Source organism: Sus scrofa, chromosome 14 (assembly GCF_054392235.1).
Source record: "Sus scrofa isolate SSC_HxYL_T2T_F1_AM1 chromosome 14, Sscrofa_HxYL_maternal_Yorkshire_Landrace_v2.0, whole genome shotgun sequence".
Taxonomy (NCBI): Eukaryota; Metazoa; Chordata; class Mammalia; order Artiodactyla; family Suidae; genus Sus; species Sus scrofa.
In genome coordinates this window covers 59,382,209-59,404,771 of record NC_139396.1, presented here as the reverse complement: position 1 = coordinate 59,404,771, position 22,563 = coordinate 59,382,209, and the positions used below count along the sequence as shown (strand labels likewise).

General features: G+C 54.1%; 1 protein-coding gene across 1 annotated transcript in view; it reads right to left on the bottom strand.

Annotated features, from left to right (window-relative positions):
* RBM19 (RNA binding motif protein 19) overlaps window positions 1-22,563 on the bottom strand; it is a 121,977-nt gene that overhangs the window by 27,619 nt on the left and 71,795 nt on the right. The window contains exon 22 of the mRNA XM_005670677.4: window positions 6,807-6,912. Coding sequence (XP_005670734.2) covers window positions 6,807-6,912 — 106 coding nt within the window. The remainder of the gene's footprint in view (window positions 1-6,806; window positions 6,913-22,563) is intronic.

Here is a 22,563-nt window from a genome sequence, read left to right as displayed (position 1 = left end):
CCCCAGCATAAGTGGGCTCTTTGCACAGCACTGGTGACTCTGACTGTGGGTCCCAACTCAGCACCTTGGTCCAGTTACGATACCCTGGAGCAGGGGGCGGCTTTCTAAGGAAAACACACAGGGGCTGCTCGTCCAGGCTGTCATGTCTAAAATCCTGCAGATGAATAGATGTCTCTTCCTTCCTTTCTTCCTTCCATCTACTCTGCTCAACCCAACCCAACTCAACATCCCTGGAGGACCTACTGCGAGCCAACAGTAGGGAACTAAACTAGGGGACAGGAAGGGGACACACCACCTCTGAGCTCAGGGAGGGATGAAAGAGCTACTAGGTAACCAAGGGTCAGAAGTGACAAGGCAACGAGGCATCGGGGCCTGGTAATGGTCTTGGGCTCCAGAGTGGGGACGCAAAGAGTGGTCTTGCTGCTTTCTGGTTTTGACTTGATGGGAAACTTCGCTGGGGGTTCACTTTCTCAACTACAAAGTGGGGAACTTCCCCCTTCCTGATGGGGAGAGGACATGAGATGGTGACTATCCATTTAACCCAGGGCCTGGGGCACAGTCAGGGCCTGATCCCCAGGGCCTGTGTTGTTGTTGCCTTTGTGGTAGAGTTTTAAAAGGATAATGATTATTTAGTGCTGCTGGGAGGGAGAAAGGCCTTCCAGCTAGGCTGGGCTGGCTACCTTTCCTTGGGAACATGTCCTGATTCCTGAATAAATGTGAAATGAGGACATGTGAACCTGAATCCTTTTCAGCGTAGGGGAGCTCTGTGGCCTCCTGCTGGGGGCTGGGCAAACCCCAGTGCACATGGAGGGAGAGAGGGATGCAGTCAACAGATGAGCATGTCATGGCCCCGCTTATACCTCAAAGATGAGGGATGCACATGTGCTAGTCTAATGAGGGAGGCTTGTCCTGACCCTGGATTCTCAGCCCATAAATGTGTTGGCTGAGCCTGAATCCCTGTCTTGAAATGCAAGGCTCAGTATTCAAACACATTTTCTTTTACCCCTGGGCCCTGATGATAGGAATTAGGCAAGACCTGCAATTAAAACACAAGCATGAGTGTACACATCTAATACACACGTTTAAACCGACAAATGGGGACAGAACCCCGATTCCTGAATTTGCCTCCACTTAGCACTTCAGGAGACAAAAAGCAGCTGATACCTAGGCTTCAGGCTGCTATGCCTCCGACCCACAGGGGCCTAGAACACTCGGCTGCCCCTGCCTCTTTGGGGCTGTGCCTTAGCCTGTGTTAAGCACTCGGCACACACCATTCCACTCAACCTTCACAAATGCCTCCAGCGGTGGTACTATTATTTCTGGTTGTGCGAATGAGTAACCTGGGGTCTGGGGACATGAAGCCCCCTGACCACAGTCATGCAGATGGAGAGGGGCAGCTCTGACTCCCCAGGCCATGCTGCTAACCACCGTGCTGCCCTGCCTTTCTAGAATGGGCTGCCTGGGGGTGTGACACAGCCCATGGATTCTTCATTTCTGTGATGCAATGTCCCCATCAGACCAGCTGTGCTTCCCTGGGTGGGGGGGCTGTACTCTGCACCCTCCTCCACTCAGTTAAGCAAATGTGCATGTGGAGCATACAATGTTGCTAATCTGATGATGGTAACTATTGATGGTGCCTGCACCATGGCTGGGCACTGTGCTGGGTGCACTGGGCACCCAGCAAGCAGGTGGCTGTCCCCACCTTAAGAAGCTCGGTTGGGCACGCTCATCATCACTTCTTCCTGCCACAGGTTCTGTTTTGGTGGAATCTGCAAGGCCAAGGCCATGGGTGCAGAGAGGCCTGATGGGACCCCCTACAGAACCTTCCACATCACCCCAACTGGGGGGGGCCTGGGGCCACATGTCCACGTCCCGCCCTCAGCCACCACCCATGGCCACGTGCAAAAGCGAGAAAGGCGATGTTCACTGGTGTGACCCTACAATTAAAGCTGCGGCTGTTTACCACAGTGAGAAGGATGCTGCCTGCCAACGCCGACCGCCATCGCATCTCCCTACTGCCGGCTCCCCCCAAGTGTTTATTTAAGCCAACACATTGCTCTGCTAATTGGATAACATTCCATGTGAAAATAGACCTTTTAAAACAACAGCAGCGGCGGCAAATAAAAACAGCTGCAACTGCAAAAGTACAAAGGCTCGGTGGGCTCGGGGAAGGGAAAAATTAAAGGCACAGACATGGTGGTAGGGGTGGAAGAATGTTCTGGTTTCTGGGCTGCAAGGCTGCTCTCTGCCTTCTTTCCCTTCTTCCTCCATGACCAGGGGTCCAGGTAAAGACAGAGAAGATGGTGGCTTCTAAACGGAATCTGAATAGCTATTGGTGGCCTCTTGGCCAATAGGCATGGGCACACCTGTTTGCTGAACCCCGGGTCACCTGCCCAGGTAGAAAGCTGCTGGCCCCAAGGCTTGAGAGAATTGGAAGGAGACAGTGTGGCTCTGGATGCCACTAAAGTAATGCCTGTTCCTCCTCTGGGGGCCAGGAGATGCTGATTCCATCCTGGGCTGGTTCCCAGGAGATGTTCTAAGGGTCAACCTCTTGGCCTTTCTCCAACATGTCTAATTGGTGAGCCCTTTTCTTTGGGGCCGAGAGAGAGGTGATGGGTGTGGAGGAGAGCGGAGGGGGCTGGCGCATGATTTGGCCAGAGGTGGCACTCAGTTTAAGGGAGTACAAATAAAGGCAGGACATCCTGAATATATGGGCTTTGGAATTAGACAGACACGGGGTTTCCCAGTTCTGGCAAGTGGCGCCATCCCTTCGAACCTCAGTTTCCCCATCTGTCAAATGGCTTCCTACCACCTATGCATGCAAATGCCCAGCAATGAAGAAGGGCTTTTAGAAGTTGATACTTTTTTTTTTTTTTCTCCAATCAAAGTCAAGAGACTGCCCCTCTAGAAACATCATCAGGGACCAGAGAGCTGTGTGTGACACTACAAACATCGATACACACAAGCACAGACCCAGCCACTGGGAAGACCACTGTGTTTGGAAGTCCATGACGTCCTGTCTGCCCTCATCAACCTTTGCCTCTGCTTCCCTCCAGCATGTGGGGGAAGGTTCTTTAAGAAGGCGGGCCCATCCCACCTGGAGGTCTAGATCATACCAGCCCTTCCAGAGGGACTGAGAGCTATGCCTGGGACGCTGGGCGATGGAATGTCCCAGGTGGGGAGAACACGCCAGCTCGCAGAGCCTGTGATGGGGCCTGCCGGCCAGATCCACTCTCCATTTAGCATCTCAGCGGCAGAGCCAGGTCTGGCTTCCTGTGGGTTCCCAGGACTCTGCAGCGGCTGTACATGCAGATGCTTGGAGAAACCGGGGAGGGAGTTATGCAAATCTCCCGCCATTCTGGAGCTGCTGCAGGTTGGGACTAGACAATGCATGTGCGGTGTACATGTCACGTACGAAGCTGGCCGCCGGTTGCGGGAGCCTCTGGCTATTGTCATCAGTTGCCTGGTTACCCAGAGCTCCCTGTGGAGCCTCGTGCTGGCACTCTCTTTCTAGATGGGGGTGTGTGCTTGACCCAGAGGGGCCTGAAGGCTGATGAGTTCCTGAGGAGGAGCAGGGTGGAACACGGGGTCATGGAGCAAGGTCAGAAGACTTAGAATCCCAGGCTGCACAGAGAACACAGACAGCCTTGCTTGGGGCCCAAAGAAAAATGGGTGTGCAGAGAGGCTGCTCTAGGGATTGACCGGGGCGCCTAACTCTTCTCTGCTCTGCAGTTGGCAAAGTGGACTGGTTGGTGCTGGGGAATGAGCACCGGGCTGGGAGTCACAGAGCTGGCTCAAAGCCAGTTTCTCCACTGCTTTCCAGACTCGAGGGTCTGCAATGAGCCTTTACTTCCTCCCAGCCTCCTCCTCGAACACGCGTCTGCTCCCCTTCGCCTTTTCTCCCATCTGAGGATATCTCCAGATTCAAGCGTTGCTGATGCCAAAAGAGTGACGACTGCTTAACTTCCCAGAGGATGCAGGAAATGGGGGCAAAGCCCTCAGGGAGGGAGCTGAGTGGTCAGGGTACAGTCAAGCCCCTGGAAGGATTTCTAAAGCAGGTCTCGTTTCCTGAAGTGCTTCCAAGGGAGAACCCCTGAGGGAGGGGTAGCAGACTGGGGCGGGGGGGTGTCCTGAGACACTGGGGGTTCTGGAGGTTCTCCCACCAGCCCTGGGATTCCCACGAGTTCCTTCTGCTAAAATGAAAAGAAATCTCCCGGGTTTTCTAACTCAATGTCTTCTTCCCGCATTACTTTCCCTCTTCAAAATCACGTCCACCCTCGAGCTAACCAGATATTTACAATATTCAGAATTCTATTCACCAATATGCAGTGCGCACGGCTCTATGGGTCAGTGGAGAGCGCTAAATGTTCCACTCGGGAGACAATAAAGTTCTTCAGACAGACGGGGAGAAGGAGAGGGAGAAGCCACGGCAGCTTCCCCGGGAAGCAAAAAGAGCAGAGGAATCTTTGCAGGAGAGGTGCCTCCCGGTGGCACCGGCTCGCTCCACCGGCTAGCTCCACGGCGGGGGTGGCACAGAGGGACTGCGTCCCGGCAGCGAGAGGTGGGAACGGTGGGGCCAGGACAGCTCAGGAGCCGAGCTGCCGCCTGTTGGAGGCGAGGGGCAGCAAAAGCCAGTGCCGGTGGGGCTGGGGGTTGAGTCCTCGCTGTCCTCGGCTGCCCTCTCTCCTCCTGGAGCCCAGAATGCAGGGCGGGAAGGAAACGGAGGGGGAGGAGCTTCTTCCATCGACCAGCCAGGGCTGTGCTGGGCTTTGGAAGGAACATTTGCAGCCCGGCCTCGGGTGCCAGGTGCTGCCAGGTGGGCACTGGCATTGCCCTGCCTACCTGAGAACCCCAGAAACAAAGCTGTACTGACTGCGTCCTGCCAACACTCAAATGAAACTTGAGGCTGGGAGCCCAGGCCTGGACCAACCCCCAGACCCTGAGAGCCGCATTAATCCTGACTTCACGATCTAGAGAGAGGCCACTGCGTGAAAGAAGAAGAATGGCTTCAGGCTGAAAAGCCCTGATGCCTTTTCTCTCTGCTCCCTCCCTGTCCCTTCTTACATGTCACCACCATCACCACTTATTGCGGCTAGAGGCAGAGCTCCTGGGGGCCAGATCCTGTCCTATCATCTCATCCAAACCTTGTAATGACTTGATGGGGGAAATCCTCTTCCCGTTTTATAAGGGGGGTGGGAACCCAGGCCATAGAGAGGAAGCTGCCTGCCCAAGGTCATGCAGCAGGTGAGCACAGTGCTGGGACTCAGACATAGGCAGTTTGTGCTCTAACAGCCAGTGCCTACACTGGTCCTTAACAAGAGATGTTTCTTAGGGATGGGGAGTGAATCCCTGTCCTCCCTTCACTTCTCCCCCAGTCACAGTCTCATGCAGAAACCCCGATATGAAACAGGTGACAATGATATGAAACAGGTGACAATGGTGTTAAGAACACCCTCACTGCCCACTGCCCCGGAAGCTCAGGGCTCAACGGACGCAGTAGAGAAAGAGCTGCCCAGCATCCTCTCCTCTCTGTCCATGGATAGAGAACTGGTGGCTCTGAAAGGACCTGGGCCAGTGGGAATGAGGAGGAAATAGCTCACTCGACCTCAGGACCGGTGTCAGGGCTTCACGTGCCTCCCCTGTGAGTGTGGGACCTGTCACATCCCTGTTTTACTGAGGAGGAGATTGAGGCACGGGGCAGGGCCAGGAAAGCCAAGCGGCCAGTGAGGGGACCTCGCAGATGCCTGGCCTGCTGCTGAGTGTCAAGGCCGTGCAGGGTCTGGCTGCACGCGGGAAGCGCGGCCCCTGCCGTCACGACAGGAGGCAAGGGAAAGGCTGCCAGCCGAGAAGAAAGAGGAGCAGATGTCTGGACAAACGTGGCCACGTGTCGACAAAGCAAGCACTTGAGTTCAAGATGCTGAGACAAAGGTGGCTGGCAGGCTCGCTGAGGTCCCGGGGCGCCCTCTCTGCCTGTGCATGTTCCCAGGGCCCACAAAGGCCGCAGCTGTGTCCCTGAGATGTCACCTTCAGTTCCACTCTGCTAGGCCTCTGGCAATGCCAACTTGCTGCAGGGGCTGATGAGTGCAATTGCAACAAATACCATTGGCTTTTCTGAAGACACCTCTTCAGGGGCAGAGGGGGTCCCAGCCGTTAGTGACAACTGCCTGCTGCTTTCCCGTACCCGCGAGGGAAGACAGGCCGGGAGGCAGGAAGGTGCTCATGGCATAGGCTCATGGAGGGAGCCCATGATGACAGGGCCACGGCCCCTCCCTCCAGGATCCTAACCTGAAGCTGTGAGGGCAGTGACAGCAGACACAGCAGGAACCCCAGTCACATAGCCTCTGCTCCTTGTCTGCTGCGGCAGAGGGCAAGGACCCAGGAGGCATCACACCAAGCCCCAAACAGAAGAGGCTGCCTTGCGTCAAAAGTAAAAGATGTTGTTTCTGAGGAACCCGAGTTCTGTGCTTATACATAGTAGCCCCCGCCTGCGCTGACCTCCCCTGAAACCAGCACAGAAGCCCCAGGCACTAGCAGGAAGACAGGTTCCCACTGGGGTGTATGGTGGCCTCTCCCCACCCAGTGCTGTTCCCGGGTTCCCCTGGGCACACGGCATGGTGTCTCGCACGCTTCCAGTCTGACCTGGAACAGCTGAGGACGCAGAATGGCCCCCTTCTCCACACACAAAACCGAGGGTCTTCCCTTGCAAGGACACTGTGGCGGGGGGAGAAGACCCGCACATCTGCTAAGAGGCCTTGATGCTTCTCCTTTGTAGTCCCCAGAAAGGAGGGGCCGGGTGGGGCTCTCACCTTCGCGTCCTGCTTGGTGAAGAAGTCGACGAAGCCGAACCCTCTGTGCGTGCCTGTCCCAGTCATCTTCTTCGGCAGGCGGACGGTCTTCAGCTCCCCGAAGGTGCTAGAATGAAATCACAGGAGTTTCAGAACTGAGGCCAGCCAAGGAGTGCGTGGGGGCGGAGGCGCACACAACCGAGTCCCACTGGCTTCTCCCTTCCCCAGAAGAGAGCAGTGCCCAAAGATGCACACGTGCGCGTGTACACACATGCACAAGTGCTCATGTCCGTGTCAGGCGCCCCCCCCCCCCCGCCGCCCCCGCATGTGCTCCGTGTGTGTGTGTGTGTGTGTGGCCTTCTCCCTCTCACTGGGTGGAAGAGAATGATCAGACTGGGGAAGCTGATAGAAAATTTTCCATCAGGCAGGCACACTCGTCCTCCCCTTGTCCCAGGGGCGGGTGTGGGTGTGTAAATATTCGGCGGGGGGTGGGGGGTCCAGCCTCCTGGGGAGGCAGCCAGGGCCAGGGGCTGCTGGTGTGGGTGAGCCAGTGCTCTGGACGTAGGGTCAGCACCATCTCCTGACCTGAATATGCCTCCACGTCTGCGCTGAGTAAGTAGGATGAGTCCCTTCTCTCAGATCCAGGACCTGGGATGTTTCTGGAGTGCTTGGTGCTTGCATGACACACAGCGACTCCCTCTAAACCCTACTCCTCCCGCCTCTGGGTTTTAATATCTGCTAAGCCAAAGTCAGGTAAAGCTTCGGAGGAGAAAATGGCTCAGGCACCCCCCGCCCCCAAAGGGATCAGACAGGTAAACACATAAACGCAGCCTCGGACCATCCTCCGCACCCGCCTCCCCCATAAACCTTGAGAAATTCCCAGACAAAAGGATCAAGCTGCTCTTGCTTTCCCGTCTCACTCCCTCGCCCCAACCCCATCCTCAGGTCCATTTATCAAAGATATACGCACAAATTGCCGCCGATAAATATTTAATGTGCACGGCATGTGAAGAGAGGTATTATTTTATTTTGAAATCTACACACACTTGCGGGCGCCTGGGCACACGCATCTACACACGACGACGACGGTCCTGGATACCTCGGGGCCAGAGACCGATTGGGCGACAAACACCGTAAAGGCCGTAAGCTCTCGTGAAATGATCTAAGCTAAATCCGAGGAGTTAACCCGCAGCCCTGCCAGCATGACCAGGCATCTGCCAGCCCAATTTCTGAAGGCAGGACGGTGTGTAAATGCAGCATTATGAAGCCTCAAAATGAATCTGCACGTCTCCTCAGCGCCCTCCCCAGCCGCGGCTCTGCTCCCCCTCCCGGCGCCTCTCTGAGCAGGCGACAGAAACTGGGCTGCTGGCGACAAGGCCGGCCTCCCAGGGAGGGGAGGGGCTGGAGGGGCTGGGCAGAGGAGGCCTGTCCGTCTTCCCGGCCCCCGGCTGAGGCTCAGTGGCTGACTTGGAGGGGCCCCGAGGCTGGGCAGGTGGGGACAAGCAGTGAGATGAGGTGGGAGAGCCCGTGGAGCCCAGCCTGCAAAACCTGCTTTATTCCGCCACCTAAAGGCCGACGCGCCCCACGACACACATGCTGCCTCTTTTCCCAGCGAGGCCCGGGTGCTTCCGCCAGGGCTGGCCTTGGACAAGGAGGGCGGAGGACGCACACATTCTCTTGCAGGCTCCTTTGGATAAATATAAATGGCCCGCTGGCTCCAAGTTCCTCAGAGAGCCTCAGGCACGGTCTGAGAAGATGGAAGGGCCCATGGAGGCCTGGGCGAGCACCCACTGTGTCCATGCCATGCTGGGGGCTGGACAGACATGGCCACTAGCAACCTCTGGGTGTGCAGGTCCCTTTGCTCCGCTCTCCACCCCTGCCCCAGGCTCTTTCAGGCCTTGGCCGATCTGCCCTCTAGGCTGGGTTGCTCCCCTCACCAGTAGTCAGGGCCCACTGTGCTTCTCAAACAGGGCGCTGCAGCGTGGATGCCTGTGTAACTCTGTGCCTTCCCCTGGGGCAGGAACCCGGCTCTGAGAGAGTAGAAACCCCATCTCTCTTGCCCATCACGGGGCTTGGCTCAGAGTAGACCTGAAGGTAATTCTGGAATGATGAACGACAGCCCTGGGAGGAGGACACGACCACTGGGACTTCACACCCACTCAGAGGGTGGTGATGAGGATTCCATGAATCAGGTCATGTGGGTACATACAAACGGCACAAGTGTTCATTATTACTGGTCTCAGCGCCCCCATTTTACAGACGAAGAAACTCAAGCTCGGGGAGGCAGTGGTTCTTGCCAGAAAGTGGTGGGGCCAGAATGTGAATCTGGGACTCTTTGATGTGAAGCTGAGCTCTTTCCACTGCATGATGGTTCACCCTTTTCAGTTATCTGGAGGGGACTGGGCACTTCCAGGAGCTGGGGTCTCTCTCTTACTGAGGCTTGGCCCCGTCTGATGTGAAGCTGGAAAGCTGCATGCGGAGGTGGCCACTAGGACTGCAGACTCCGAGGGGTCCAGTGAGTTGCCTGGGATCCAGGGTGAGGGAGGCCGGCAAAGTCCTGGTTCCTTCTCCCTGAGCTGCATGCCCACCTCCCTGAGCTCCAACCTCCTGTTCCCCGATGGTCTCAAGGGCCCCTGCCTAGATTTCCTCCTAGTCCTGGCTCATTTCTGGGGAGCTCGCCTGTGTGTGTGCATGAGAGAGAGCGAGCGAGAGAGGGAGATGGAGATTGGTGAGGTTAATTCCTCCCTCTCTGCAGCACACTGCAAGCTGTGGATGCTCTATGCATGGTAAGCAGCTAAGGGTCCGGAGAAAGGGTAGGAAAATAATTAAAAGGTGGAGAAAAAAGCTGATGAGGAGAAGCTGAAGGAGCCACGCTTACGTGGCCTGGAGAAGTGGCATTTGAGACCTCGGCAGGAGGAAGCCATGATGGAGGGGCACGAGGGAGTGAAGGTGGGGACAGGCAGGGAGCTGGGGTCCTGTCCCAGGCAGCTAGGGGGCCAGGGGGTAGGTCACAGCCCTTGCCTGGGGTTTCCAGGCAGACATCCGCAAGGCCAAGGAAATGCTGCCTCCCAAGACCCTCGGAGCTTCAAAAATCCCACCATCCTTCAGGGGATTGGGGACATGGTTATCGTGACCACATGTCCCTTCCTTCTGAGAATGGGATAAGACAGAACGAGGGCATATGGAGCAGGTGGGAGACTAGGGTTAGATCTTAGAAGGAACTTCCAGATAACCATGAAGCCCTGGAATGAATGGCTGCAACTTCAAGAGACTGTCATTGTTGCTGTCACCCCAGATGCCAGTGCTAGCGTGCCTGCGACGTGCTAGGCCTTTTCAATATACTGTTTCCAGGTCCAACAATTGTGGGACCTCCTGTCTACACAGGTGAGAAAACCAAGAGCCAGAGAGGCCTAGTGACTGGCCCAAGCCCGGGAGTTTGGGACTTGAAACCCAGGTGAGCTTGCCCTGCCAGCTCAAGAGCAGTGCTGGGGGAGTGAATGGCTTTGGCTGCTTGTGTAACCACTGTGTGGGAGAAAATAAAGCCGATACTAATGATCTCAGAGAGATATCGAAAGAGAATTAAAAGGAAAAAAAAAATAGGTTGGGGGGGAAATCAATGAAGTACCTTTAGCTCCTTGGAGATAAGCGATATATAAATACCAGCCATTATTAAGGTTCTTATCTGACAGCAAAGCCCACGGAGCCATTTTCAAGAGCGGCTTTTGCAGGAAGCTCTGGCCGAACCATGTTTCCTGGGAGCAGAGGCCTGGGTGAGGCTGGGCAGGGCCACCAGGGACCAGAGTGGGAGGAAGATGACAGGGCACCCAGGAACCCCTCCCCCCCCACCAGCCTGACTCTACCGCTAGGGAAGGAGACACTGGGTGCTCCCCACTGTGTGGATAATAGAAACCACAAAATAGCAATTACTGTATCAGAAGCTGTGAATAAAGAGGACATACCGGGCTTTTAAACATGGCCCTCCTTCCCTCCCCCACTACGCTCACACTTCAGTAACAAAATCACACCTCACTTTTCCAATTATTTCATTCACCTCGGGTTCACCAATTACTCCCCGACGCCGCAGCCCCAACCCCCTCTGCCACACCGGGAACGCGTGACTGGTGGGGATTTGTGGGCCTTCGACAACTGGAGTTTGTTGTCACGTTTCTAATTTCTTTCGAGGTGCAGTGGGGGTGGGATGGGGGAGGATGAGGAGGTGGGAGGGGGTGCCGAGGTGTGGAGCCAGGCAAGCCAATTATGCTCAGGCCTTGTAAACAAGTCCTGGCATGCAAATTGTGTTTGCACACAGGCCCAAACGCAGACAAAATATGCGTGTGTCCTGTGGAGGGGGGGGATTTCCTCCCTCAGGTCCTCTGGCCAGAACTGGCTCAGCCCTGGATGGAACTGTTCTGGGATTTTGGTTCTGTGACTGAAAAGGGGTGAATAATCCTCTCCCTCCTCCTTGATCAAAGTGATGGGATTGGGGTTGGGAAGGGGGAGGAAGTGAGGGGGGAGACAGAGAGAGAGCCCTTCAGATATGCCAAGCCTAAAGATTTTACAGCTGCTCCGATGCTTGGGTTTGGGGGCTGAATGGACAGGCTGGGAAGCTAGCTGGCACACTGACACCAAGTGGGGGTCAGTACACCCTAAAGAGCCTAGGCCTCTCTGCTCCCTGGACATAAGTCCTTATCACTCTCCTATTTGTGTCCCCCTCCCCAACCCCCGGCTGTACCTGTAGCATACAAAAGTTCCCAGGCCAAGGACTGAACCTATGTCACAGCAGTGACCACACCAGATTCTTAACCTGCTAAGCCACCAGGGAACTCCTCACTTTCCACTGAGGAACCAGAGTTCCAGCAGAAGTGCTGAGTCACGTGGGGAAGTCTGTTGGCCTGACTTCTCTCTAGCTGTGCTTAAGGCACTGCTGAGGGGGAAAAAAAAGAAAAATCAGCTTCCACCCAAAGGACCCAGAATTGGAACAACAGCGTGGTCTGAACAAGAACAAGATGAAGGGGTGGTTTTGTGATAAGAATAAATCGCTGGCTTCTTTCTGTACCTTCTAGAGTAAGAAAAAAAAAAAAAAAAAGAGATACATCTCTTGGCATTAAAAAGCCTTTCCAATATACCACCACCACCACCACCACCACCACCACCAATCTTCTAAAAAACACACACTAAACATCCATCCGGTCCCCCAGTCCTTTTCAGTGCCATGTGCCTTGCAGTGTGTTAAACTTTGGCTATACATGACCTCACAACAGCCTTATGAACTTGGCCCTGTTATTCCCATTTTACAGAGAAAACCGAGGCTCAAAGAAGCTATGTGATTTCTCCAAGGTCAGCCCGAGTCATGAACTACAACAGGAGTGAAAGGACTTGGCCAAGGTCCCATGGGTGGTCATGAGCCATGCTGGACTCAAAGTGGGCAGTCTGTCCCTGAACTTGAGCTTCTGCTCAAGCTCCTGCTCATGGGAGTTTATGTGGTCTGTCTTGTCTAAGAATAATTGGCAAGGGCTCTGTGTGCTAGGTGCTGGGCAGAGGCACTGGTGGGTTGGACCTCAACTTTATTCTTAAGGACCCTTGCCTGAAAGGGAAGAGCTGCAGGCAGGCAGCCAGCCCCCCGCTGCCTGACAAACAGAAGAGGACTCTGGGATAAGGCCCCCATTTAAACTGCTTTGGGTCTGGAGCTCAGGGCTTCTGACTTCTGCTCTCTGCCCTCCCCTCTCTGTTCACCATCCTAAAGAAGGGTCCACCTGGGAACTCATGGACCCACTGAGTAGTTCCCATCAGGTGGATGAATGTAGCAGGATGGCAGCTCCTTTGCCCTGCATCCCGTCTTGTATCCTTTCTTTGCTGTGTTGCCGTGTGGTAAGGGCTGCAGTTGAGGCAAGGAGGAGGGACAGACAGGCTGAATGGATGCTCCAGCTATGAGAGGTGGTTTCTGCAGCAGAGGGAGGCCAGGCAACAGGACCATCATCCAGCCTCCCCCTTTGGAAAAGCACAAACCCAAGCCTTTGGTCAAGGCTGCTTCATCCAATCCTCCAGCCTCATGGATGGGGAAATGGAGGCTAATCTGACCACACTGGCTTTCCTCCTGCCCCTGAAGCCATCAAACTTGGGCCTGCCCCAGGACCTTTGACCTGTAACCCAGAATCTCCTTGCCTGCTAGCTTCACAGTCGACCCTCTGGTCATTCAACCTTGGCTCAAATGCCACCTTCTCAAAGACACCTTCTGCGGCCACCCTATTTAAAGCCTCTCCCTCCACCCCACCAGCCACCTGTCAGATCTGAGCACTGTCTGGAACGGCTTGTTTGCTTATTTGTCTTTCCCTTCTTGTTCGAGAAAGACGGCAGAGTCTAGTCTATTATGTCTGCAGAACCCAAGCCTGTGTGTAGCCCACAAACAACACTCTGAACATTCAGGCAAACATGCTCTCAGCACTGACGGAGTTCTCCCTCGGCGCCCAGGCCCCTTCCTTCACCCGAATCCTCTCTCGCACAGTGTGGACATGACCGTGGTGGCGCCGTCACATCTGGCACTGGCACATCTGTCCTTCCGTCCTCAGGACGCGCTCACATGTTCCACAAACATGTCATTACAAGGAGTGTTTGGCCCCTGTGGGTTGGTTCTCCTTCCAAAGTGCCTTCATCGATTCCTTCGACTGCAGGGAATGAAGGACAACCTGCAGAAAGGGGGCCGACTGGATGACGACCTGAGGGGCCAGAGCTGAGACAGTGCGTTCAGATCCTGCCCCGCAGGGTGGGAGAGAGAGGACCTCGTTGCTCCCCCACAGCCCTGGAAAAGGTGCGGACAGAAGCGGGGGTCTCGGCGAGGCTCCGCCTGTGCTGACTGCTCCCCTACACCGCAGGCGAGTGTGTGCTGACCCTGGATCACGCCTCTACTCCACTGCTGGGGGAGGGGCGGTGAGGCAATGGCATTGGGAGCCGTTTGGTGGAGGCATATTTAAGCTCAGAGGTTCTTCCTCTTTTGTTCTCTCTCGCTCTTTTTTAAAGAGGGCCTTTCAGACTGAACTTTTCCAATTACTCACCGCTCATCGCGGTGAGAGCCGGATGTAGAAAGGTTACCTTATCACCATCGCACTACTCTTTTTCGTTTTTTGCCTCTTGGAGGCTGAAGAATGGCCTGGTTTCCAAGAAAGGGAGAAAGGAGGTGCGGAGGACAGCGCTTAGCGTTTCTCAATAGCCTTTCATGGGGTCCTTTCCAGGCAAGCGTGACCCTCTCGTTTTCTAGATGAGGAATCTCGGGGATGAGCAGTTAAATGGTATCTCTGAATCAGAGCCGGGGCCCGAGTTATAGGCAGAATCCAGACTCTCCCGAGAGGCTGTGGAGAAGGGGACCTGGCTCTGAAAAATAGAGGCTTCTGCCCTCTCTGGCTGAGTGACCCTGGCTGAGTCGTTTCCACGTGGGACTGATAATCAGAAAGGGAGAGAGAGAGGAAGATGTATAAAAACAACTTGAGACATGCCAGAGCCAGGACAATGGAAGGGACAGAAAGCTGGCCCCTGAGAGTTCCCGTTGTGGCTCAGCTATAATGAACCCAACTAGTATCCATGAGGATGCAGGTGTGATCCCTGACCTTGCTCAGTCGATTAAGGATCTGGCACTGCCATGAGCTGCGGTGTAGGTCACAAATGTGCCTTGTATCTGGCATTGCTGCTGCTGTGGCTGCAGCTCCGATTTAACCCCTAGCCTTCCATATGCCACATATGTGGCCCGAAAAAAAAGAAAAAAAAAGGAAAGCTGGCCCCCAAGTCAAAGACCTCTGTGGCCAAACAGACGACGGCAGGGGGCAAATTGGCAGAAATGCCCCAGCTCTGGGTGATCCCTGGACCAACAGCCTCAGTGTCACCTGCAGCTTGTCAGAAATGCAAAGTCTCAGGCCCCTCCCCTCTTCCTGAACTGGAAGCTCTGGGATCCAGGCTGTAACAAGACCTCCAGGGGAGAGTGAGCCCGACCCAGGCTGAGGGCCATGGCTCTACAGAGTGGAGAGGGTCCCTCAGCCCCAGCCTGAACAACCAGCTGGGCCCAGAACCAGCAGATCTTTCTTCTAAAGAGGACTGTAAAGCTACACTCTTTTAAGAAAAGGGATTTTTAAATATTGGTGACAAAGTAAAAACTTTTTTTTTTTTTTTTTTTTTTTTGCAGGGCAGCATATGGAAGTTCCCAGGCTAGAAGTCAAATTGGAGCTGCAGCTGCCAGCCACAGCCACAGCTACAGTGTCTGCAGACATAGCCACAGCAAAGCCAGATCCAAACAGTATCTGCAACCTACACCACAGCTCACAGCAATGCCAGATCCTTAACCCACTGAGCGAGGCCAGGGATCAAACCCACATCCTCATGGAAACTGGTCGGGTTCAGAACCCACTAAGCCACAACAGGAACTCCTAAAGTCAAAACATTTTAAGCACTCTGTTGCCAAACACACCAGATGCTCCGTTTAGCATGCCTACGTGCAAGTTCCACTCTGATTTATTTCTAAGAGACCAGAGGGCTGTTGACTTCCAGAGTGAAGGCATTTTCTCCCCTCCTTATTACCCTAGATTAGGTCCCTGCCCTCTCCCTCCGGGCCCCCTGAAGCCTCGGTTGAGGACAGAGAGGGCTTTCCCATCACATTAGCCCCACAGCATCCAGCAAGCCGTGGACACCTCCATGGTTGGCTACATGGGCACTGAATGAGTCGCCCCTCACCACTGTCTAAGACACAGCTCCAGATCTTAGAAATGTTAATGTGCTTTGTCATTTGGTTATTATGGGCCCCTCACTTGGCAACTATTTCCTGAGCACTATGTGGGCACTGTGCTCAGTGCTGGGAAAGAACAGTGGGCCAGAACTGCTCAGGCCTCCATGGGGCACACCCTCTTTCTCACCGAGTATACGATGGTGGTTTTCATTTTTCCCCCTGGGGCTGGTGAACGTTCTCAGTAAAATAGTTTTGAGCATTCATCCCCAATATATGCACACTTTTAATGAATAAGTGATGTGTATATATGCTGCTGTTTCCCTGTAGATGTTCATCTTTAAAATTTTTTTTTCTTGCTTTTTAGGACCACACCTGCGGCATATTGAAGTTGGCAGGCGAGGGAGGGGTCGATTCAGAGATGAAGCTGCTGGCCTATGCCACAGCCACCACAATGCCAGATTCGAATTGAGTCAGTGACCTATACCACAACTCACAGCAACACTGGATCCTTAACGCACTGAGCGAGGCCAGGGATCAAACCCACGTCCTCATGGATACTAGTCAGGTTCGTTGCCACTGAGCCAAGATGGGAACTTTCTAAAGCCTGTGCCCTTAACCACTGCTCTGCATTAGAGTGGGGACATCTGTGCATGGCTGTAGGATTTCAGGAGCAACTGAAGCCTGAACACTATCTGCTGAAACTGAGTATAGCCCTCAGGTAGAAAATGTCATAAAAAAAAAAAAGTTTTGGAAATCAGAGGTAACTTTTCAAAAACATTTCTCAAACTTGTCCTGAAAAATGTTAGTAGGTACTGCAGGTAAAAACCCTTCTGAAATTAAATAAATCTGGGAGTGATCTGGTTAAACAAAGCTCAGGAAGCTTCCCTGCTGCAGACCTTGTCAGTGCCTTTAAGACATTCAGTGCAGGGAGGATTTATCTGCAAGAGCGAGAGAGAAGACAAAGCACTTGTCATCCTGCCACTGAAGCCCTCCTCCCCTCAAATGAGAAAACCTATCAGCATTTCCCAAGACACTGATATTCCATGGAACACAGCTGGGAAATACAATGTGGGAGATAAAAAGATAAAAGGCAGTCACACACATTAAGGTGAAAGCCTGTTGCCTTGAACACTCAGGTGAAACCTCTAGTTTACCACAGACTATGCAAAATGGGAAAACACTGTAGGAGTCTAATTGTGACAGTGAGGGGCCAGGTCGCAGCATCACTGAAAGAACCGAAGTTTGGAGTCTGACATGGGTTCAAATCCCAGCCCTGCACCTAACATGGCCTTTTTTTTTTTTTTCCTCTTTTTAGGGCCGCACTCAAGGCATACAGTTCCCAGGCTGGGGGTCGAATCCGAGCTACAGCTGCCAGCCACAGCCACAGCAACTCAGGATCCAAGCCGCATCTGCAACCTACACAGAAGCTCACAGCAATGCCATGAGGTTCAGTTTTGTCACCTGTAAAACTGGAATAATCACCCCACCATGCGGGGCTGCTGTTGCCACGGGTCCCAGCATGTTTCAGGAAGGAAGAAAGGTAAGTTGTTACCAGTAACACTCTTGTCCTTCACACAGATCTGCACTGGTGCCAAGCTAGTGACACCTCCCAAGCTTATGATGTTTCTGGTAGAAGCGAGAAGGGAGCAGGCTTGGTTGGTCAGCCCCCCCCTCCCCGCCCCCGGGCCAGCTCAGGGGTTTCCAGCCAAGAGATAAGGCAACAGGGCCAGATGTGATTTTCTGATGCTTGGAGCCCTGAGAAAAGACGCTCTCCATCTTATCCACGTGTCTTACTAGTGTTACAAGATAATTAGAAGAAACTGTCCCCAGGGAGGCATCCTTCAGCCAGACCTTGGCCTCTCTCTTCCCTCGGGGCCAGTGAGACCCTGAAACAGCTGTGTTCCCACTTCCTCTTGGAAGGAGGAGGATCAAGGTGCAACCTCTGGCTCGGGGCGCACATTCTGGTCAGTTCCACGCCTCTGCCGGGGTGAGTTAATGGAACACACGGAGAACACTCTCCCCCACTTTCTCCCCCTCTAGTCTCTGGCTGCCTCAAGTACCACTAATCCCATTACAAGAAAATAAAGTGGATAATTCAGGCTAATGAAATCGTTACAAGAATGTGACCAGCCAGAGGTGGACATTCAGAACCAATTTAACACCCTTTGGTGTCGTTATTCTCAGTACAGGAAATGTTTGAGAGGAAGGGAAAAAAATTAGAAAGGAAATAGAAAAAAAAAAAGAAAAATAAAAAGAAAAACACCTTCCCCAGACCCAGCCTCTTTCTTGTGGGCTTAAATCTGATTAAAGAATTAGTGTGCCATGTATCTTGCTTCTTGTAATTATCTCCATGGTGCCTGATATCGCCAGGGTAACTCCAGAAAAGGGGAGAGGAGGTGGAGAGAACCCAGGAAGTCGCTAGCCAGTTAAACTTGTTTCTAACTTGGTACCTGTTGCTCTGCCCATGGCTGCTGCTAGCCTGAGCAGGACCACTCCCAGGCCTGCCTCACCACCCGACCTGGAGCCCTCTGCTCCTGGCTTAGTCTACGTCCCTGGGATCTCTCCAAGGTAGGAGAAGCTGGGGTCAGATCCCATGCTAATAAGGCAGGTAGCTGGACCCCCGTCTCAGAGTGGGCTGAGTGGGGAGCTACCCCTTGCCCCTGGCTCATACCCCTCAGGCTACCTGCTGCCAGGTCATGGCCAGGCTGCCTGAGAAGGCTGCGTTAGGGATTAGAAGGCCACTTCACTTCTCAGCCATACCCACTCTGTGTCCACCCCTCCCCTGCCACATCTAAACCCACAGAGAAAGGGCCCTTATGATGCCATTTCTCTTGGATCTATTTCAGTGCTCAGAGCCTTAACGAGGGCTGCATATCACGAATCCAGGTCATCTCCGATTGATTCTCATCAGTCCCATCCCACTCTCCCAAACTAATCATGGCTTGTTCTACGGTTTCAAGCCGAGGGCACAGGTTTCCAATGATCTAAGTAGCCCTAACTGGGGAATGTGGGGGGCAGGCAGACGAGGACAAGGAGGATGGGAAGGGAAGAGGAGAAGCAAGATCTAACACAGAGAACTTCTGCTGGGCTTGGAAGGGTTTGAAGGGATCCTAAGCAGCACACATGGAAAGGCAGAAGGATCTAGTGGCCAGGGGACCAGAAACTCTCCATTGATGGTCCCCAATTATAAGTGCCAAGCAGCAGCCCACAGCCACCTACGTCACCTTCCACTAACTGATTCATCAAGAGGAAGGCATCCCTCAGGGAGAGGCGAGATTGACCACTAGCAGCTCAGGGCTGCTGGGGTGCACCATAGCGCATGCCTGTAACACGGCTGCTGGGCCTCATTTCCTCCCATCTCTGTGGAGCAGCACAAGGTGGTGCTCCAGACAAGACTCTGGTGTCCTGACAGCATCTTTAGGAAAAGGGGAGGAATGGTGGTGGGAATGGTGGGAACTCCTGCAGGGGGTCTGTGAATTCAGAGGACAAATGGGACGTGAGCCAAGGGGTCCAGGATAGAAACTCGGGGAGCAGAAGTCCCTGTCGTGGCTCTGACTGGCATCCATGAGGATGAAGGTTCAATCCCTGGCCTCGCTCAGTGGATTAAGGATCCAGTGTTGCCATGAGCTGTGGTGTAGGATGCAGACGTGGCTTGGATCCCAAGTTGCTGTGGCATATGCTGGCAGCTGCAGCTGCAGCTCCAATTTGACCCCTAGCCTGGGAACTTCCATATGCCGCAGGTACAGCCCTAAAAAGTACCCCCCCCCCAAAAAAAAAGAAAGAAAAAAGACTTGGGGAGCAGGGGGTTTAGAGCCCAGCAAGTTTCATGCTGCCAAGGCCACACAGCTCCCACAAAAGGAGCTGCTACGGCTCATTCATGGAGGACCCAGGGAATCCAGAAGGAAGGAAAGAGTTCCCAGAGAAAGAGAATGACACTAGGAAGCCCCCTCCACCCCCCAGCTTCTGCCTGTCACATATAGCAAGCCCTTGGTCTTGCCCCTCCCACTGAAAGCCCATTTGTCTTTACTTGACAAACTTGCTTACCTAGTTTCTGGTCCCAGAGCAGCTGAGAAGGGAAAAGGGGTTAGGAGGGGCAGGCTCCTAAAAGGCCCCAAGAAGTGGTGACTGATGTGCCTGGATTAGACCAGGGTGCACGCGCACTTTCTCTGATGTAAAGGGTCAGATGGTAAATATTCCTGCCTTTGCAACTACTCAGCTCTGCCACTGTAGTGTGAAAGCAGCCGCAGACAACACGTGAATGTCCAGGAGCAGCTGTGTGCCAACAAAACTTTACTCACAAAGACAGGGGCTGGCACGGGCGCCTTAGTTTGCTGACTGCTGTGTTAGTCCAAAAAACCAAAATGCGCTATTAAAATAACTGGACAAGCACAGCAGCCCAGGGCTGTCAGGTGCAGAGGCCAAAAGGAGATGCACTACTCAGCTCTGACCCGCCCCCATAGTGTGGCCTGGGCTCAGCGTCCTTTGCGTGGGTAGGAATAGGCACAGTGCACAAAGGACTTCCACTGCATGGTCAATGTTTTTAGAGCAAAATGATGCTTATAAGACATAAGGTGACAAAGCCACTTTCTGAGGAAACTTCTCACTCCTCGGGGGAGAGGTACTGAGTTATTGCATATTTATGCCTAGTGGAAGGTGCTCGGTCCCATGGAGATGAGAGCTATTCACTGTGCCACCAGCCTAGGGACCCGCTCAGCACGAGGCGAACACAGGGAGCCATGAGCCCAGTCGCTGCCCCACAAAATGGCGAAGGTACAGACTGCGGGGCTGGAGGACACTGCCTTGAAGCTTCCCACCAGGCCCCAGCGGCACTGGCCTTGCATCTGCCATCGCCTGACTCATCCCTCTTCCTGGATGTTATCGGCTTTCCATCCTACTGTGTACTCTGTCCTCTACTGGCTTATGGCTCGTCTTCCCTGATGGACACGGGGAACAACGGCGCCTGGCGCGCTGCAGGCGCTCAGCACAAACCCAGGCCCTCAACTCCAGAAACAGGCAGTGGACAGTGGGAAGGGGACCATGTGCCTGGTGCCGTCAGATACACTTCCAGGGTGCATGTGACACCAGGGGTGGGGTGGGGTGGGGAGGAGTCTGTCTAAGCTCATGGGGCTGCGTCTAGGGCTATGTGACTGTGGAGTCCCCGACGTCCCCCACCTTGCTGTGCTATGTCCCCATTCCATGCAGACGAACCCACTTCTGCCCCTGAACCCACTCCTCAGGTTCTCACTGGAATCTGCCAGCTGCTGGGAAGCTGTCAGGTAAATGATGGAGGAAGCAGAATAAAAGGCCAAGATGTTGACAGATGTGGTGGGGAGCTTCTGAAGAGCTTGGCATTCTAGAAGCTTCTGACACCTGCCATTAGGTGGAACACCCTAGACCCCCCCCAAAGCATTAGCGAGCTCTCCACCCCCTTGACAAGAGTCCCAGGTATCCATCTAGCTCTACTCGTGGTTGGGAAGAGGAGAGAGCACAGTCACGGTGTTGCCCCAGGAGGCCCGCAGGTCACAGCTGGGAGAGGACTGCTTTTCTGGTCCAGAGGGGTTCAGAGGGAATGAGCCTCAGATTACCAGTTTCACCACCTGAGCTTCCAAGCAAAGCCAGCCTGTGGGCACCAGGGAATGACAGCCGACCCACCCTTGTGGGAGACCGGGGAGAGGCAGGTCCACAGTGGGGGGTTGGGGGGGGGAAGGCTTCGGCCAGGAGATGGGGTGAGGACGGGTGATTCATGCTGGCAAGTCTGCCTATGCTGAGGGGGAGGTGAAACACCTACTCCGGCCGGCTGGGACAAATATGATTTTTTAAAGCCTGAGAAAGAAAACAATGATAAAACAGTCCAAGCTCAGGCTGGCTGTTTTCAGACGCAGGGAGAGGTGGAAATGGATTTGTGAGGGGAAACCGTTTGTTTGGGGCCAAACAAACCAACATACGAGCTTGATTCAATTACAGGAGGGAAGAGGAAGTTTATTTAGTGTCTGATGGTCCATCAGAAGCTGAGCTCCAGTCTACCGCCAAACCACCCTGAACGCACCCAATCTCATCTCGTCAGAAGCTGAGCTCCAAAGGGGCCTGGCTTGGGCTGGGAGTGGTCTGGAGTCTGGGACAGAGAAATGGTCTTTGGAGGGCTGGTTCCAGCAGCCACGGGAGCAGAGGGAGCACGTCTGATGTGAGAGCCAAGATGGGTCCTGCCATGGGGTCTGTCTCATGTGTAGGTGGGTTGGGCTCTTTCTGTGACAAGAAACCCAATTAGGGCCAGACGGGATCTGGGGTGTAAGAAAACCAAGGAGCCCAGGCAGAGGTGGGGAGAAAGAGGAAAGAAATCAACAGTCAGTAGGGAAAGGTCCCCTCTGCAGCAAGCCCTGTTTATCTCACGAGCGCGTTAAAGAGCATCATTTGCAAAGTTCGAGAGGAGGGAAGAGTAAATTATCCTGTCTCTGGCAACGCACAAAGCCCTGGACGTGCTTTATCTCCTGGCTCCCTCTTGGCGAGCAGGAGAGGGGCTGGGTGTGTGAATCTCAGCTGAGCCTCCTCGTCCTCGCCTCCCTCTCCCCATTCCATCTGGAAGATGAGGAAGTGTAGCCGCAGCTGCTTCTGAGGCAGCAGGCCTGTGGTGACGTGCGCCTAGGGGTGGGCGTGAGGAGTTACTGGTAGAGAAAAATAATCAAAGGTTTTCACGCCCTCGTGGGACAGGATAGGAGATAATTAAAACCAGACTCGGTTTCTCTGGCTGGATTCAAGTTCCCACCACCCCCATCCCAGGGAAATGGAAATTCGGAGCAGATCAGACATGGTGTTTCCTACCCCTGGGGGGGCTGTTCTTTCAAAGGCAAGGACAAGCTTGCACCCCACACGTGGGGTGCCCCCCCCCCCAAACTGGGAGAGGCTGGAGGTCTAGAGGCATGGATGGTGTTACAAGTAGTTACACAGGGGTTACGGGCACAAGCTTGGGAGCCAAGCTGCCTCCCCTGGCTCGACCTCCACCTGCCTGTCTGTAAAACGGCGATACTGGTCCTCCCACTCAACAGAACTGTGGTGGGGACTAAAGGAGATCTGTCTGAG